The sequence below is a fragment of the Rosa chinensis genome, chromosome 7 (genome assembly GCF_002994745.2).
Source record: "Rosa chinensis cultivar Old Blush chromosome 7, RchiOBHm-V2, whole genome shotgun sequence".
Lineage (NCBI taxonomy): Eukaryota > Viridiplantae > Streptophyta > Magnoliopsida > Rosales > Rosaceae > Rosa > Rosa chinensis.
In genome coordinates this window covers 45,896,245-45,914,733 of record NC_037094.1, presented here as the reverse complement: position 1 = coordinate 45,914,733, position 18,489 = coordinate 45,896,245, and the positions used below count along the sequence as shown (strand labels likewise).

The following is an 18,489-nucleotide window of genomic DNA, read 5'->3' as shown; positions in this document are numbered from 1 at the left end:
ACATATCAAGATTTTGTGCGATCCAAAAAACCGAAACTAAAAATCGATAAATTTGACATTATTCATCTACTTATAGCGTATTAATAGGTACTGTGTAAAAAAATTAACTTGATCGGCTGCCCTTTATACGCTAATACTTCCCTAAGGGGAGCAGAACCATTTGAAGATAAACTTCCCAAAATTTTTATATTGGTTGATATAGCTCTTACCCACTAGAGTGTGAGAGCTAACAGATCGAAAAAAGAAGTTGCGAAAAACAATTATGAGCATATTATCCGTGTTCGAGGGATCTTGTCAGAACGCTTCCTCCCCCCTGACCACCAAGAATATATTAGGATTTAACTCCAATAAGCATCGGCTGGATTTGAACCCGGGTGTGGGGGTTCCACACCTGGAGGCTCTTACCAACTCGACCACCTGTGGTGGTTATGAGCATATTAATTAGTTTTATGTGATATTTACGGTTTAGGGTTGACTTAGTAGATCGAGGCCCAAATGTCGACAAAAATAGCTAAAATTTTGACCACAACCATTTCTTCTTGTCATGATAACATCCAATGGTCAATTTTATTAAATTCTATTTCCTCCATTTTTTTTTCTTATGGAAGATATACTTTTTCATGTAACTAAAAAATAAGTTAAACCACATTAATAAGCATATTGTGCAATCTAAAAAAATCAAAACTGAAAATCGATAAATTTGACATTACCAATGTATTGACTACGTAGTCTTAGATATTATGTAAATATTAACCCGATTTGCTGTCGTTTTGACATAGGTCAAACCTGTCAACCCTATATACACAAATACACCTTCAATTTGTGGATTTGATGATAAATTGTGCGATGAAAGAAACCCTTGAGAATTTTCGCATAATTTTTCGGACACCCGGACAATTTATTACAATTTTTAGAATGTTTCAGAATTTTGTTAAATTATTTTAAGGAAAAAGAAAATTCCTGGTGCAATTTAAGCAGTCTGTTTGTGCATTGCTTGATTAAGGCCCTTAAAATTAAAACAAATGAAGATTATATACATGGCTTAGATCAGATCAATGCATTGGAACACTTACTCCCTAACCGGTGGATGTGAGTATTATAAAATATGTATGCCCTAAAAATTTGAGCGAATTTCGTCATCGTTTCTATTTTGGTTAACCAAAGTTACCTATATTCCTGTATTTATTATTCAATAAGTCAACCATAGTGACTTTAATCACTAGCACTAAAACAAAATCACAGCAAGCATAAATTACTATAATTCTCTAACCACATGATCGGTCTTCTAAATTATAATCAACTTAGCATATAATAATTTACTATAACTATAAGAAATAATTTTTCTAAAACGATCATTACTTACCAATGTCTGTGATCCAAAGAAGCTGCAACAAGGGAGCTTCCCCTACCAAAATCCAAAATCGATTTTTAAACCAATTCAATTAGACCAAAAGAAGAAGAAGAAGAAGAAGAAAAAACCGTTTGATGATGAAATTGAAATAATTTCATTGGACATCGAAAAATTCAGAAACCTGCTCTATCCCTTGCAAAAATAAAAAATGTGGCAAAAACTGCATCGTTTCTAGGGCTCTCGAAAATTTGAAAGTTTTCATATGAGAGGGTAATGAAATTGCAGAAGCGGGAAATTACAGTAAGCAACCCCAATCTTTAATATTGCTTTTAGTTTTGGAAAGGTTTCCTAAGATGAGGTATTACCGTTTTAGAAAGGCTCATGAGGTGTTGAGTAAAATAGAGTTAAACATGTTATGGAAGAATACTGATGGATATTGCTAATTGATTTTAAATATATGCTTTACATCTGTATGTGTGTTTATCTGAAGATATGTAAATAGCTGTGTGTTTCTATTGTAATTGCAATTATGGGAAAGGTTGACGGGCAAGGTGAGTCGTAGCATGGTCACGCACATAACAGCGGTAACTGTTGCTCCAGAGTATTGGAGGCAGCAGCTTGCGAAGAAGCTCATGAACCTCCTTGAAGGCTTCAGCGATAAGATGTAAGAGGGGCATTTTTTGGTTAATGTACTGTCATTACGAATTGCCGTAGTTAATTTGTCTCTGTCCTCATTCAAGCATATTAACTCATGCATCGATCTTATGGCTGGTCATTGTCTTTGATCAGAATCTGATAAATTGTTTCTCTTTACAAAACGGAGACGTACATATTTCGGTTTATAATATGATCCTAGGCCCCCATCCTGACCACACCCCACCCTGTTCTGCCTGCACCTAGGCTTGTTGCAACTTTTTTGTTGTTGTAATATTGTTGTTTCTGATCCGAATGATATTTGCACTTCTTCTACAAGTCTTATTTGTGACTGCATTTTCACGTGTTGGATCACTTATTTAGGTTTTGTGGCAATACAAACCCCTACTGAGTTGTAGATGCTTCTGGTGATTGATCTATCACTTAGCTTTGTTAAGAACTTTATTTGGCAGTGATAAGGGTTAGTATTTTGTTGATCTTTTTGTGAGAGCATCAAACACACCACCCATAAAGATGTATGAGAAGGACTGATTATAGGAGTGCTCAGTTTACCTGATAAGGGTAAGCAATAGCATATGAGTTTATGATGACTACTACTTTTTTACTACGTACTTGACAGTCTTTCCAGGATGGCTTTGCTCATCTTAAACTTTTGGAAGATCCGACTCTGATCTTCTCCATCAGATACAGTAAAATTGCTCCATCTGAGAACAAAATAATCAACATATGTCCTCTTCTTCTCTTCCACAGGTGAAAAAGAATTCAGGTTCAGGTGACATTGGTGGTACAAAGGAGCCTCTTCTTCATGGGGTGCACAAAAATTCACAAAAATATTCTTTTCTTCTCGCAATACTCCCATTTTTATTCCCAGCTCTTGAAGGACTAGTATATGGCTATGATATTGGTGCCACAGCTTGTGCTACAATTTCCCTAGAGTCAGCCACATTAAGCAGAGTATCATAGTATGACCTTGTCATCTCTGCAAATTGGTCTCATATATAACTAGTGGCTCATTATCTGGTGCCTTGATTGGCTCTTTGTTGGCCTTTAATTCTGGTGACATCTTACGAAGGAGGTTTGACTTGATTTCGGCTGCTGTATTGTATTCTGTTGGAGCTCTCATAACGGCATGCATTAGCACCTGACTTCCCAGTTTGATTGGGCTCTTTGTATTTGGTATAGGGATTGGATTGGCAATGCATGCTGCTCTTATGTATATGGAGCTAGCATCCCTTTGGCAGTAATTATGGGAATTGGAATGTGGTGGCTACCGGAGTCCCATCTACCATTCGGGGAAAAGGAAATATGCATGATTTAAAAGACTGCAATATGTTGCTTGTGTTGGCTTAGGGATAGAGCTATCAGTGATTCAGCTCCTGCATTATTAGAGATGCTTGAGGAGCTTTATTTTGTGGTGGAAATAGGAACCACATTTTATTAAACCGCATGTTGCTTGTCGCTAATCATGCATTAGTATCGAACATAACTCATAATTTCAATAAAGAGTTGTTCAACTCTATCAAGCATAAACTTAACCCTAGGCATAACTGACAATCAAATTAGTTCTACATCCCACTTAGTGCAGGGTTAAACAAACATAAGCAGCTGGAAGCCCTCATCATGACCAACAAGAAGCCAAAGCGCACATCAAGAACAAGACTTGCAAAACTTTTACCAATTTGGGAGGTTTGATCCTTGTTCCTCATGCCAAGTTTTTGGTTGCAGAATAGATACTGTACCAGCACATCTGATTGGTGGCACACACCTCCTGAAATATTGATCGCAAACAAGTTAACCACATTGATCCAATAAAATGCAACCTAAATATCTTTATGAATTGATTTTCAGAACATATAGAGATACACCGGCCAGCATAATGATCTGATCAAATATTTCTCAAGTATAAAATGATTCCTTACTTGACAAAAATGTAATATAGTTGAAAGGCCTGTGATATGTGACAGCTCAGTAGTAAACCAAAGCGCGTGGCTTCAATCCAGACTGCAAGCAAAATATACTTCAAGTAGTGCACAAAACAACGAAACATTCCCAAATGAGAAACTGCAAGAGCTACTTCAAAGACAAAAGCTGTGAACAACCTGCCAAAATGTAGCAAGACTGTCACCAACGTCTCTTTTCAAATTTCAAGAAATTGACAGACATCTGCATAAAACATGCATTTGCTTCAGTGGTGGCTAAGTTATGAAGGATATTATAAATAAACTGTGAACATCAAAATCTATAGTAATGTACCACAATTGAGAACACAAGGCTGAAGCTGGAAAAAACTTGAACCACTGGAATCCAAAAGCCACTTTGCTTGGCACAAGGAAGTTTGTGAACCATAAAGAGCAAAATTAACCGCAAAATGAAAAGGACCACAGTTGGTCTATTGAGAAAACTTTGTTATGTAAAATTACAGTTTCAGGGATAACTCAGGCCCATTTTAGCAAACAAAGCACTTGTAAAGTTCAAATCTTTCCAGACGTGATGTTTCATACACAGCCAAAATATATAAGCAATACAAAGGCAACCTTTATGAATATAGCATCGCCTTGTGGGACTCTTTTAAACATGTCTCCCCTAACATGCTCCACAACTACACAAAACCAAAACCTTTTAGAAAGCCATTTCTACCACATACATTGGTCCGAGCACCAAGTCCATAGGATGCAGCCAAGCATCAAACTATGCTCATTTGTGCATATTCCCAAATCGGGAGCATTCAACTTCAATTAATGTTATGAATAACCAGACTTGTCCTGCATCATTTTAGAATTTTTTTTCTATTAATTTTGCCTCTGCAAATAACTTTAACCTTCAATGTTTTCTGATATCATGCTCGTCTGGGTTTTTCCCATCTTCCTCAAAACCGAAGGAAAGTTGTAAGAAAAAAAATTCAATCTTTGAGCTGTTGTAGAGGTTTAGACATCAGTTTTGACAAGACTGGATTAGACTGTTTAATTATATACTCAGATCTAATACAAATGATTATATGTGATCACATTAGTATATCCTTTCTTTGTCATAATAAGCTTGTAACATGTGACTCTGATGCTAGCAAGACTGCCATTAGCCCATTACAGTACTACCTTCACACTAAAGCCAAAAAAGAACTACTTGCATATATGACTTGTTTGCTTCTGGTGTGGTTTTTTACCCACAGATATGTCTACCCATATTAAATGCACTGTAAGTTTCTTCTGCGATTCTGATTGCTGATATTTTAACAGTAAAGTGAGTCTATTCCAATTTCTATTATGTTGTATAGTGTGTTATGCTGCACGACAAAGCAGAGAAGCGAACATAGACTCAGTAGTTCTAAGAGCACAATCAGAAAGCTGGATCAAGAAACGGAGAAAGTCCAATTCTCCAATGAAGACACAAACTTGTTCATCTATTCTCATCACAAAACAAAATTTAACCCAATTCTCAATTCTCAAAACAATACTAGTTCATCTATTCCCAATTCTCCAACAAAGATATAAACTTGTTCATCTATTCTCATCACAAAACAAAACCCAACATTTTATCGAATCCAATCCATATGAGAACATGGAGCACAAAACCATCAGTTAAGAACTAAAATATGTTACAAAATCAAATAAAATTTCCCAAGGCACAGTAGTACAGAACACTAATAATTCTAAGATTACATCCCTAATATTCTACAATTACATCCCTAATAATTCCCATGCTGCATACCATTACATTTTGTAAGACTTGCGCCTTACACCTTGCCTTAATTCCCTTGCGCCTCCCCTAGACTTCCCATCCTCAGTCATCACATTCTCACCAGAAATCTCCTTCACAGCTTCACAAACAGCATGCACAATCATTTTCTTCACCTCCAGCTTGTCCTCATGGGCTCTGTGGTATGTCGGAAGTGTGCGAAACTCTTCCGTCAAACGAAAGCACTCACCCACATTCTCAGGGGAAACAAAGTCCAGTGCAACTTTGATACAAGACTTCAAGTTCCTCACCTGATGAGGACAACCAGCAGGAATGAAAACAGCATCTCCAAGCTTTTGGACAAATGTCCAAGGCTCGATACCGAATTCCTCCTTCAGCTTCCTCTTGTGCTCCACAGTGAGATAAACAGTCTGATCATGTATAGCATGAGTAACATGCTGCAAAGGATTACAGAACACATGCTTAAATTCATTGACGTGCTTGTGGATGTATTTCTCCAGCTGCGGAACATCCTGAGTCCGGAAAATGTCCCATAAGGCACCTCCATCCTCACATACATCAGCTAATTCTTCCTGAGACCCACTTCCATTTCCAGCACTTGAGTGACAATTCCCAAATATCTCTCTTTTGTCTTGCTCCCTGTGCTTTTTCTTCAACTTCTCCACAGTTACAAGTTGCTCAGTTGTAAGGGCCACTTCAGCTGTATGCGTCAGAATATTAACCGCATCAGACATATTGCAGTGAAGCTTGGTTACAGAATCTCCCCGTCCAAGCTCCTGTGCAAAACCATAGGCAATATATGCTTTTGGACCCATGTCTGGCTTTACTGAGATAGGTGGCAAGTTGATAGCAAGGTTGAGAGTTCCCTTGTTGGGGTGAGTATACTCCTTGAAAGGCAGACAACATAAAAATTCCCTACCATGCCGGGGAAGACGATTGTGAAACTCAGTAGATGATGGGAAGTCATTGAGCTTGAGATTCTGAGGCCATCCTGTCTTATAAGACCGTCCTTTGGAATATCCACAAAAGAAATGGTGGATGTTTATTTCTATAAAACACCAATCCCAGCAATCAATGGCATGGACTGTCGATTCACTAGCATGGTTGATATTATTTGTCTTTCTAAATGCCTGCCACATGACATATGGTTCCCAGCTTAAACCTGATCCATTTTCAAGCGCACTGCTAACGATCACAGGCTCACCCCTCTTCCAATGCCACTGAAAATGCTCAAAATCCTTATCTTGGATTTGTCCAACCCTTGGACAGAACAAGTAGTTACTATCAGAAGCAACTCTAGAAGCTGCTTTCCTTAACTTACAGCAGCTGCTACTACTTAAGCTAACGGCATCATCCACAGGTTTAACACATGAACACTTATATGCACATGTTTCACTACGATCAGGCAAAAAATTGTAACTTGCATCTATTTCTCCTGCTTTCTCTACCAATTCCATGACATGATTCTGAGAAAAAAGGCATCTCAATTCTAAATTGTGCTTACCACAACCTTTCATGTGTGTTGGGGGACAGAGAATGCTTCCATCTTCACTTGCACTCCATTTCCACTCAAATGTGGACGCTTGAGCTCTCTTCTTCCACTTGCCATCTCGAATCTCCCGGCAGCAACCGAGGCACAGATCATACTCACATCCGGGACAAGTCCTATGAAAATCAAAAATCGAAGTGCTGCAGCTGTTGCAGTACATACGCACTCCATCACCGCTTTTTGCCTTCTCCACCTTGAGCTCCGAAAGGTCATGTAAGCCCTGCCTCTTGGCTTCCACCGGCATCTCACTCACCTGCTCATCCCTAATCATCTTCAAATAGGGAAGCAGCTGATGGACCAAATACTTAGAGTGCTCCAGCTTGGTACCCTTGTCGATTTTTGGCTCTAGATTCTGCAAACACCTGACAGGCACATCCAAGCGAAGACAGGCTGTGCAGTTGCAGTTGCCGCAGCATAACGGACAAGCCTTAGCAATGGCTTCCTCTGATGTGTTGGGATACCATCTCTGTATACAAGGGATACAATAACTTGTCCTCCTTCCCGTAGCTCTTTCCCGACACCTTGTGCACTGCACCACTCTTCCCATAACATTCACATGACACTGATGGCAACGTCTCAACTCGTCCAAGCGAACCCTTGCACACTTTGTCACATTCTCACCAGGAATCTCCTTCATAGCTTCACAAACAGCATGCACAATCATTTTCTTCACCTCCAGCTTGTCCTCATGGGCTCTGTGGTTTGTTGGAAGTGTGCGAAACTCTTCCGTCAAACGAAAGCACTCACCCACATTCTCAGGGGAAACAAAGTCCAGTGCAACTTTGATACAAGACTTCAAGTTCCTCACCTGATGAGGACAACCTGCAGGAATGAAAACAGCATCTCCAAGTTTTTGGACAAATGTCCACGGCTCGATACCGAATTCCTCCTTGAGCTTCCTCTTGTGTTCCACAGTGAGATAGACAGTCTGATCGTGTATAGCATGAGTAACATGCTGCAAAGGATTACAGAGAACATCCATAAATTCATTGACGTGCTTGTGGATGTATTTCTCCAGCTGCGGAACATCCTGGATCCGGAAAATGTCCCATAAGGCACCTCCATCCTCACATATTTCAGCTGACTCTTGCTGAGGCCCACTTCCATTTCCAGCACTTGTATGACAATTCCCAAATATCTCTCTTTCGTTTTGCTCCCTATACTTTCTCTTCAACTTCTCTATAGCTGACTCTTGCTGAGGCCCACTTCCATTTCCAGCACTTGTGTGACAATTCCCAAATATCTCCCTTTCGTCTTGCTCCATCAGCTTTTTCTTCAACTTATCTATAGTTGCAAGTTCTTCAGTTGTAAGGGCCACTTCAGTTGTATGTGTCAGAATATTAACCGCATCAGACATATTGCAGTGAAGCTTGGTTACAGAATCTCCCCATCCAAGCTCCTCTGCAAAACCATAGGCAAGGTACGTTTTTGGACCCATGTCCGGCTTTACTGAGATAGGTGGCAAGTAGATAGCAAGGTTCAGAGTTCCCTTGTTGGGGTGACTATACTCCTTGAAAGGCAGACAACATAAAAATTCCTCACCATGCCGGGGAAGACGATTGTGAAATTCAGTAGATGATGGGAAGTCAGTGAGCTTGAGATTCTGAGGCCATCCTGTCTTATACGACCGTCCCTTGGAATATCCACTACAGAAATGGAGGATGTGGATTTCTATAAAAGACCAATACCAGCAATCAATGGCGTGGAATATCGATTCACTAGCATGGTTGATATTATTTGTCTGCTTAAATGCCCGCCACATGACAAATGGTTCCCAGCTTAAACCTGATCCATTTTCAAGTGCATTGCTAACAATCACAGGCTCACCCCTCTTCCAATGCCACTGAAAATGCTCAAAATCCTTATCCTGGATTTGTCCAACCCTTGGACAGAACAAGTAGTTATCATCAGAAGCAACTCTAGAAGCTGCTTTCCGTAACTTAGAGCTGCTGCTACTACTTGAGCAAACGGCATCATCCACAGGTTTAACACATGAACACTTGTATGCACATGTTTCACTACGATCAGGCAAAAAATTGTAACTTGCATCTATTTTTCCTGCGTTCTCTACCAATTCCATGACATGATTCTGAGGAAAAAGGCATCTCAATTCTAAATTATGCTTACCACAACCCTTCATGTGTGTTGGGGGGCAAAGAATGCTTCCATCTTCACTTGTTCTCCAGAATATGTGTGTGGACACTTCCGCTCTCTTGTTCCACTTGCCATCTCGAATCTCCCGGCAGCAACCGAGGCACAGATCATACTCACACTCAGGACAAGTCCTATGAAAATCAAAAATCGAAGTGCTGCAGTTGTTGCAGTACATACGCTCGTCTTCACCGCAATTAGCCTTGTCCACCTTGAGCTCCGAAACATCACCTAAACCCAGCCTATTAGCCTCGACCACCATCTCACTCTCCTGCTCGTCCCTAATCCTCTTCAAATACGGAAGCAGCTGATGAACCATATACTTACAGTGCTCCAGCTTGGTCTCCTCATCGATTTTCGGGTCCAGATTCTTCAAACACCTATTAGGCACATTCAACCGAAGGCAGGTATAGCAGTTGCAGTTGCCGCGGCACACAGGACAAGCCTCAGCTATGGCTTCCTCTGATGTGTTGGGATACCACCTCTGTATGCAAGGGATACAATACTTGTTCCTCGAACACCATGTGCACCGCACCGTTCTTCCCGTACCTGTTTTCCTACATTGATGGCATATTGTCACCTCCCTCAAGGGAGCCCTTCTCTGCTGCTGCTGCTGCTGCTTCTTCTTCTTCTTCGCCTTCACAGCCCTTGCCTTTCCTTCATTTTGATAACCCAAAATACCCTCGCATCCTGTCCTCCGCCGCTTCCTCCCCCAGGGAACAAGCTTTGGCTCCACAGACGGTCCTCCACCATTTGTTCCGTCGTCGTTCTGAATTCCCAAAATACCCACACCACCGCCGTTCCGTCGCTTTGTGCCTCCGGGCCTCAATCTCGCCGCCGTCGCCTTGAATTTCATTGACAGTCAATCTGATTCACTGCTGCCGGAAGCAACATTCGAATTGGCAATTTCCACTAATTTTAGATTTATATTACTTTTCAATAAATAAAAATATAATTTAAATTTAAGGGAAATAAGGGAAAATGTCACTATTAGATAGTGAAATGATAAAAATGTCACTTAGTTTCCCACTTGATAAAAATGTTCATAATTAATTGTCAATAATATTAATTTAGTCTTTATGAATAATGAAGTAATGTTTTTTTTTTTTTAAATAAAGAGCTGGTGCGGCTGCCCTCAAGTCTTGATTAATGAAACTGTCGAATACAAGGGGGGACATTGAGCCTAAACCTCTGTCGAATACAAGGGGGGGGACATAAGTATCTAGAAACTTTTCCGAAATAATATCAGAAATCTCTACAGGAGACTTGTATTCTAACAAGCACCAACTAGCAAGGAGTGCAATAACTACTTCATTTGCTTTAACATAGCGGTGACATAGCAGAAAGATAACTCGATATTACCCCGCGTATAACATAGCATAATTACCTGCTTTAGCACAGCTTTCCTCCTATGTTGCCACCGAAAAGTAAATCCAACGACACTTAGTCTCACCCTGCCACTAGGCGGCAGCGCCCATTTGACGAAACAAATAAGTTGCCGCCAACCTAGAGCAGACAAGACACTTAGAGTGCATACCCAGGCACAAAGCCCGATTAGGCCTACACAATATATGTAGGATTTTATTGGGCGCATAAAACGCATCCAACCTAGACAACATACCAAAATAAAAATTGTAAAAAATAAAAATAAAACAACTTGGGCCAGACCCAAACAGTGGGCTCAAACCTAAGCATAATCCCAGACCCAAACAGTGGCCACCACCAGAGCCGAGTCGCCACCGCCTGAGAGAGATCGCTCTCGCCTGCATCAGACCTCCCTCCCTTGTGTCCAGCCACCATCTACAACAGTCTGCTACCAACTTAGGAGAAACCACCGAACCGGATCGAAACCTCCAATAGCCCACCCTCGGCCACCGCTTCTCCAACCCAATTGTCCCAAGACTCTGAACTACCAGCCACCATGCCCCAATCGGATCTGGAAATACTCCCATCCCCGAAACAAAGCGAATCAACTCACATCCACCATCCTCGTGCAACCAGCCTAACCTTGGATCCGACTTCCACAGCCCATCTGCCCCACCACTTCATCCTGCTAGAACTGAGCCTCACCCACCCCGCCACCTCGAACACCCCTGCAATCTGATACCAAAACCCCTGATCCGGAGCAAGAAAACCCCGATTGAGGGACCTTTGATTGCTTAACAATAGATCCCATCCGACGACAACGTCCATAGACGCGCTGTCGGACGAATGTAGACCACCCTTCTGAAAACCCCAGGTTCGCCTCCGCTCAGAGAGAGAGAGAGACCTTCTTTTTTATTATTATGTTTTTAGTCTCATGAAAGCAATAATAATGAAGTGATGTTAAAAAAGGTCAGTTTTTAATTTATTTTTTTATTCTGATTCTGCCCCTAAAGGTAACAAACGTTTATAACTGTTCAATCAAAAGTTTAGAGTTCAAATTTTCTCTCTCTTTTTATCAGAAAGCTTGATTTGATTTGATCGAAGGTTCTTTCTCCACCGCCAACTTCCGATTGCGCTCTGTCTGTCTACGACGATACGTAATCTCGGTTTTGGAGCTTCAATCCACAGCTTTGTTATTTTTTTCTCGATCTCTGGCTTCGTCGCTCTTCGCCTTAATCACGTCACTTCTTCTTCTTCTTCATCTTCCGCCGCGATCAAGCCGAAACACGTCGTCGTCGGCAAGAATGGAAGGATTAAAATTGCAGGGATCAGATTCTGAACAAGGCGGGGTCCTACGGGTTTAGCCAGAAGGTCATGTGATTGACCATGTCACTTACAATGTATGTAACTGACCATGTAACTGATTATGTAATTGACTATGTAACTTACAATGTATGTAACTGATCATGTAACTGACATTGTCATTGACATGTTCAGCGAGTTAATGCGGCTGCCCATTGGCGTCGCCAGCTCACCTTTCAGGCACACCTTGTTCTTCCTGATCTACTCAATCACCTCCTCCTGCACCCTCAGCATCTCGTCAGTGACATCGTACTTCTCGAAGTAAATCGGCGAGTGCATCTCCTCCATCACCTTCTCGACGGCATTCCTGACTAGCGGTCCGATTCCGTCACCGTGGATTTTGGTTACGGCAGGCGGAGCTCCTTCGCTGGGTGGGGGCATGTAGGTGAACGATCGGGTTTAGACCGCGATGCCGGGTCGGGCTTTGTTAGAAGGTGGCAGAAGATCTTCGAGCCATGGCGGTGAGGCCAATTGAGTAGGGGCGGGCAGAAACCGAACTGGAAGGAGAAAACCGGCCGAACCAGGCCGGAAAATAGGTTGCGGTTACCGAACCGGAAGAAAAATGCCATCAACCGGACCAGACCGGACTAAACCGGGTCGGAATCGGGCCTTTCCTCTGCACCGACCGAAATAAACCGAACCGGCCGAATTTTAATATAACATATTATTTTTTATTAATTTTAATAGGTGTCAAATTATGATTGGTTCTTAAGAGGTTTCATGTGAGCTTGACCTCACCTGATCACCAGAAATCCTAACCTAATTCAACCCACTCTCTCATTCACTTATTCCCACACTCACCTCGCTGTTTTCAACTTTTCTCTCGACTCTCAGTCTCTCAGTACGCTCTCTTTCTCCCTACATCTAAATCATACACAAAGCAGCAAAATACTCCTCATCTCTCGCTCTTTTTCCTCATCTCTCCCTACATCTATTCTCACTTTGTTGTTGTTTTGATTGGGGTTTGGAGGGCTCTCGAATTATTTTGCTGCAAATGGATTCGGTAGTGAAATTTGGCTTTTTGCTTCAATTTTTTTTGGTTTTATGTTTCGATCTATGAAATTAGGACGCTAAGAGTTTGATCTGGGATAATGTTTGTTTGCTTCCTGTTGTTGTTTTATTTATATATGAAATTAGGGTTTCAATTTTAGGAGAGATGATGTTGTGTCTGGAATAATGTTTTGAGTTTTGTGAGAGATGATGTTTGCTGGGTTTTGTGAGTTTTGTTTCGAGCTTGGTCTGAAATTAGGGTTTTGAATTTTGTGAGAGATGATGTTTGCTGTTGTTATTGTTCACTTGTTCATATTGTTTGATCTGTTGTTGTTGCTATTGGAAATTTATGTTGCTGTTTAATCATGTTTCTGTTCTTTTCTCAGTTTATGGAAGGAACGTCACAGACCCCGGATCCTACATCCAATCCGAGTGACACTGCAACAAGTCAAGCTGAAGAAATTGTGAAGAGGAAAAACCAGTCAGTAGCTTGGGATCACTTTGTGAAGATGAAGAATCCGGATGGTTCAAAGATGGAAAGACCAAGAGCAAAGTGCAAGTACTGCCCCCAGACCTATGCTTGCGATTCCAAATCCAATGGGACGACATCAATGAGGACTCACATGTGGTACCAGTGCAAGAAGTGTCCAGTTTACATCCCTGCAAAAAAACAGAGATTCCTTGCTTTCGAATATGCTGAAAAAGGTGGTAATTTAATATCTATAGCTTATGATCCTATGAGTTGTAGAAGAGCATGTGCTAGGATTATTGTGACGGATGAATTACCTTTTAGTCATGTAGATGGGCAAGGGTTTCAGGAATTCATGAAAATTTCTCAGCCAAAGTTTGTTGTTCCTAGTCGTAGGACAATCTGTAGAGATATTTGGGATCTGTACCAATTTGAGAAGGAAAAGATAAGAGAGTTTCTAGCTAGGAATAATATGAGGGTTTCACTTACCACTAATACTTGGACTTCGGTCCAAGATATCAATTACCTAGTACTCACTGCCCATTTCATAGATGACACTTGGACTTTGCATAAAAGAATTATAAATTTTTGTGTTATTCCAAACCACAAGGGAAAGACTATAGGGAAATTGGTAGAGTCTTGCTTCATTAATTGGGGTATCGAGAGGGTTTTTAGCATTGTAGTTGATAATGCTTCGAGTAATCAAGTTGCACTTGAATACATGAAGGAGAAGATTGGAAATTGGAAGTGTTTAGTGCTAGGTGGGAGTTTTCTACATGTTAGATGCTGCTGCCATGTCTTGAATTTGATTGTGAGGGATGGGATGGAGGAGCTTGATTCCTCCATCGATGCAATTAGAAATGCTGTTAAGTTCATTAGAAGTTCACCTGCTAGACTTGAAAAGTTTAGGAAGTGTGCATCTAGAGAGAAGGTTGAACATAAAGGGGGTATAGTGCCTTTAGATGTCTGCACACGGTGGAACTCCACCTATTTCATGCTTGACATTGCTGTTAAGTATAGGTAGGCCTTATCTAGGCTTGAAGATGAGGATCAGCAGTATGAGAATTATTTTCTGGAGAGAGTTGGGGGAAGCAAGAGGGCTGGGCCGCCTAAGAATGAAGATTGGGAGAAAGCTGCAAGGTTAGTGAAGTTCCTTAAGATCTTTTACGATGCAACCTTGAGTTTTAGTAGGACCAAGGTAGTAACTTCAAACCAACATGTTCAGTGGATTTGCACCATAATCGATGAATTAGAAGAATGTGCAGCTAGTGATGATCCTTTGATGGTTAGCATAGGGTCCTCCATGAAGAAAAAATTCGACAAGTATTGGTTGAAGTTGGAAGACATTAACACGGCCTTGCTGCTTGCTGTTGTCCTAGATCCAAGATACAAATTATTGTATCTTGAATATTTTTTTCCAAAACTGCATCCGGACAACAGCATGGTGCAATTTATGGTCGATGAGGTGAGGAGGTGCCTCTTGCAGCTCTACTTGGAGTATCATCAATCTGATCCCGTGGCTGCCCAAGCCTCAAATGATATAACACAACCTCGTTTTGAGCAGCAAGCTGCAGTTGGGGAAGAGGACTCACATGCTGCTGCATCATTAAGTAAGTTTATGAAGCTTAGGCAGGAGAAATAGGTGGTGGAGATCAGGAATAAAGTCGACAAGTATTTGCTTGAAGCTGTAGAAGACCCAGCGAGCACAAATTTCCAACTTTTAGGTTGGTGGAAGGAGAATGCAGTTAGGTACCCAATTCTGTCAAAGATTGCAAAGGATATCTTTGCTGTTCCAGCTTCAACGGTGGCTTCGGAGTCGGCTTTCAGCCTAGGGAAAAAGGTTGTAGACCCATTTCGAGCTTCATTAACTCCTAATAATATGGTTGAAGGGCTGGTTTGTCTCAATGATTGGTTAAGGGGTGGAGCTTTCAATGAGTACAACGAGCCTACTAAGTTAGAGTTGGAGCTATACGGTGAGCTTGAAAAGCTTGAATCAGGTAACTTTCTTTTGTTCTTTGTTACTTTGCTCAGTTTGTTATAAAATAAGATTGTTGGTTGATTATTTTGTGTTTACTGTGAATATGTTGCTGGTTTGTGTGTTAAACTGTTGTGAATATGTTGCTAGTTTGTGTGTTAAACACTTAAACTGATTTGAATAAGTTCTTTTGATTTGTAGGATCTGTCGTAATAACAGTTGAGGATAATGAAGCATGAATGTTGGGTTAAAGACTTAAAGCTGTGAGGGGAATGTTGTTTTGGTGTTTGGTGCACACTTGCAGATCTGCATTTCTAGGCTTTAATGAACTTTTTTTCACTTTTGGAGATCAAGAACTTTTTCTTTCAAGTTTTAAGTTTGAAACTCTTTTATGGTTCAATTTCGGTCTGTAATGAACTAAGTGTTTAGCTGTTTCTGGACTTTGCGATGTGTTGAACTTTCCTTTATGATTTGTGAAGTTCTTGTAATGAACTATTGAACTAGGTTTTAGGGTTTTTAGACTTCACACCATCTTGTATTGAAAGCTCAGCCTAGTATTTAACTATTTATGGTTGTTTCTAGGTAATTTGGGCCAAATTCTTTTGCTTGAAACTGTTCAGGTTATTGTACAAATAGATTTAGTGATCTGGAAAAATTGGGCTGTAAATAAATTTAAAAAAAAAGCCCAACTCAGACTGAACACGAACTGAGCCGAACTGAATTTTCGGCCCACCGAATATTTCGGCCCACTCCATTTAGAAATAGTTTTCGACCCAATTTTTTGCCCAACCAGCTGAAACGTGTCGAACTTGGGTTGGGCCCAAAACCGAGCCGGGCCGACCCGAGCCCAGCCCTACAATTGTGAGAGAGAGAGAGAGAGAGAGAGAGAGAGAGAGAGAGAGAGAAGGGGAAGCAGGAGACGATGGCATGAATTGTAAATTTTATTATTTCTAATGGTAGGTTGTAAAGAGGTGACCTTAGTTATCATGAGGACATTTGTGTGTCCTGAATTATAATAAGGCACTTGAAAATAACTTTTTTTATCATTGGCCCTAAAATTTATCCAGCAATCACATATAACGACTTTTAAAAGGGTGCGACTATTACCACCCTACCATCTTCTTTGTTCACCCTACAAATATTTGAATTATTAAAAAACTATATTATCCAATGCAAAATGACTAATAAGTACACTAATTTTCTAAAATTTAAATCTTTAAGGAAAATTAAATACATAACTAATTAAATAGAAAACTACTTAATTTCTTTTCTGATAACATTAATCTTCATCCCCTCATCCAAATTTAAATTTATTACAATTTTCTTTTTTATCTTTTTGTTGCGTCCTCATCATTAATTCGTTATTCAATTCACAAAACCATTAATATAAATAGCAAATTACCACTACCTACATTTTTTTTTCATAAATTACCATGAGCAGGCCTGTTTTTTTAAATTTCCATGAGCTAGTGTGTAGGGCCCATGCGCAAAGTATTATACCTTGCTGTCAGATTTCTTTTATTTTTGAATTATTTCTATTGACAAGTAAATTACAAATCTGCCCTTATGGGTTTGATAATGTGAATTAACACTGCTGAATGTCAGTAGCATTATAAAAAATAATATTTCTAGAAACAATACATTTGAATAATAATTCCAAAAACTATTTATCAAGGACTGAAAAATCGAAAAAATGGGCGAAATTTTGCCGAAAATTTCGTTTTTTTGGAGGCCCGATATATCCATAACATACCATGACAATTTCGGTCGAAATTTTCGATATTTCCCGATATTTCCGATATTTCCCGAAATTTTTGATATTTTCGATATTTTCCCATACATTCCATCTCCACCAACAATTCTCACATGTAAAGTCAATCTCCGTGGGCCCAACACGTGTGGTGGATGAGTAGTTGGCATAAAATTCAATCCAAAAAACCAACAACAACACCAAAGATCGAACCTTGGTCATCCCACTACCCTTTGAGAGGGTTTGCTAACTCTGCTACACAAACTTTTATGTATTAATCACAACATTCTAATATATATTCATTTGCCTACGAATCTGAAAATTTAGATACACGTCCAATCAATAACTAACTTGAAACACTTAATTACTATATTGAATTTTTTTTTTTTACTAAATGTTCAAATATTTTACAACAACATTTCAAATTATAACTTCTATAAATAGTTTTAAATAATCTTCATACCTTGCACCAAATAATCTTCATACCTTGTACCTCATAGGTCTTCTACGTGGTTCTAAGTTACTCATGTAATTCAAGGTGTAATGTATGATATGTACAAAAAAATGTATATAAGGCGTGATGGCTTAGCCTCCCATTGGGTTTCTAGCCATAAAAAAAAAAAATTAGATGTTTATTTAAAAAAATTTCAGAGTTATCGACGATTCAGCATTTACCGTTTCATCTTAAATTATTACAAATTACTATATAACAAGGTTTATTCAAGGTTTTCTTTCTATATATAGTAGACAATTGATAAAATAAACATATCTAAAAGTTTCACTTAAAATTTCCATGTTTTTCTTCAAATTTCCATCATTTTTCTTGATTATTTACCGAAATCGATATATCCTCGATATTTCCGTCGAAATTTCCGTTTTCGGGACCATCGATATTTCCTCGAAACTTGATATTTTGGTCCTTGCTATTTATACATATTACAATATGAAACTTGAACACTATATCATTTATCTCTGGCTTTGCTGCTTTCACATACAAGTTGCTTTGAATTCCACAACTTCTCGTGGTGAAGAAGTTTCTCCAGCAGAATTTTCAAGAGTAGTGACCCTCAGTAGTATACTGATCTCCAGTAGTATACTAGCCCTATCAGTAGTGTACTGATCCCCAGTAGTATACTGACCCCAGTAGTATACAGACCTCCAGTAGTATACTATGGCCTTC

At 39.9% G+C, this 18,489-nt stretch overlaps 1 protein-coding gene and 1 long non-coding RNA gene across 2 annotated transcripts; one reads left to right on the top strand and one right to left on the bottom strand.

The window, feature by feature from the left end:
- Positions 1-1,525: 1,525 nt before the first annotated feature.
- On the top strand, positions 1,526-2,820 carry LOC121050300. The gene is made up of 3 exons (XR_005802602.1): positions 1,526-1,651; positions 1,890-2,015; positions 2,756-2,820. It is a non-coding gene; the product is annotated as an uncharacterized LOC121050300 (long non-coding RNA).
- A 2,666-nt stretch (positions 2,821-5,486) lies between these two features.
- LOC112176495 lies at positions 5,487-10,302 on the bottom strand. Its single transcript, XM_024314450.2, has one exon. The coding sequence runs from the start codon at positions 10,252-10,254 to the stop codon at positions 5,713-5,715; it is 4,542 nt and encodes a 1,513-aa protein (XP_024170218.1). The 5' UTR covers positions 10,255-10,302; the 3' UTR covers positions 5,487-5,712.
- Between the last annotated feature and the right edge of the window lie 8,187 nt (positions 10,303-18,489).

What these genes read in the sequence shown, in the direction of transcription:
- LOC112176495 (XM_024314450.2), bottom strand. Translation starts at nt 10,254, where the DNA reads ATGAAATTCAAGGCGACGGCGGCGAGATTGAGGCCCGGAGGCACAAAG.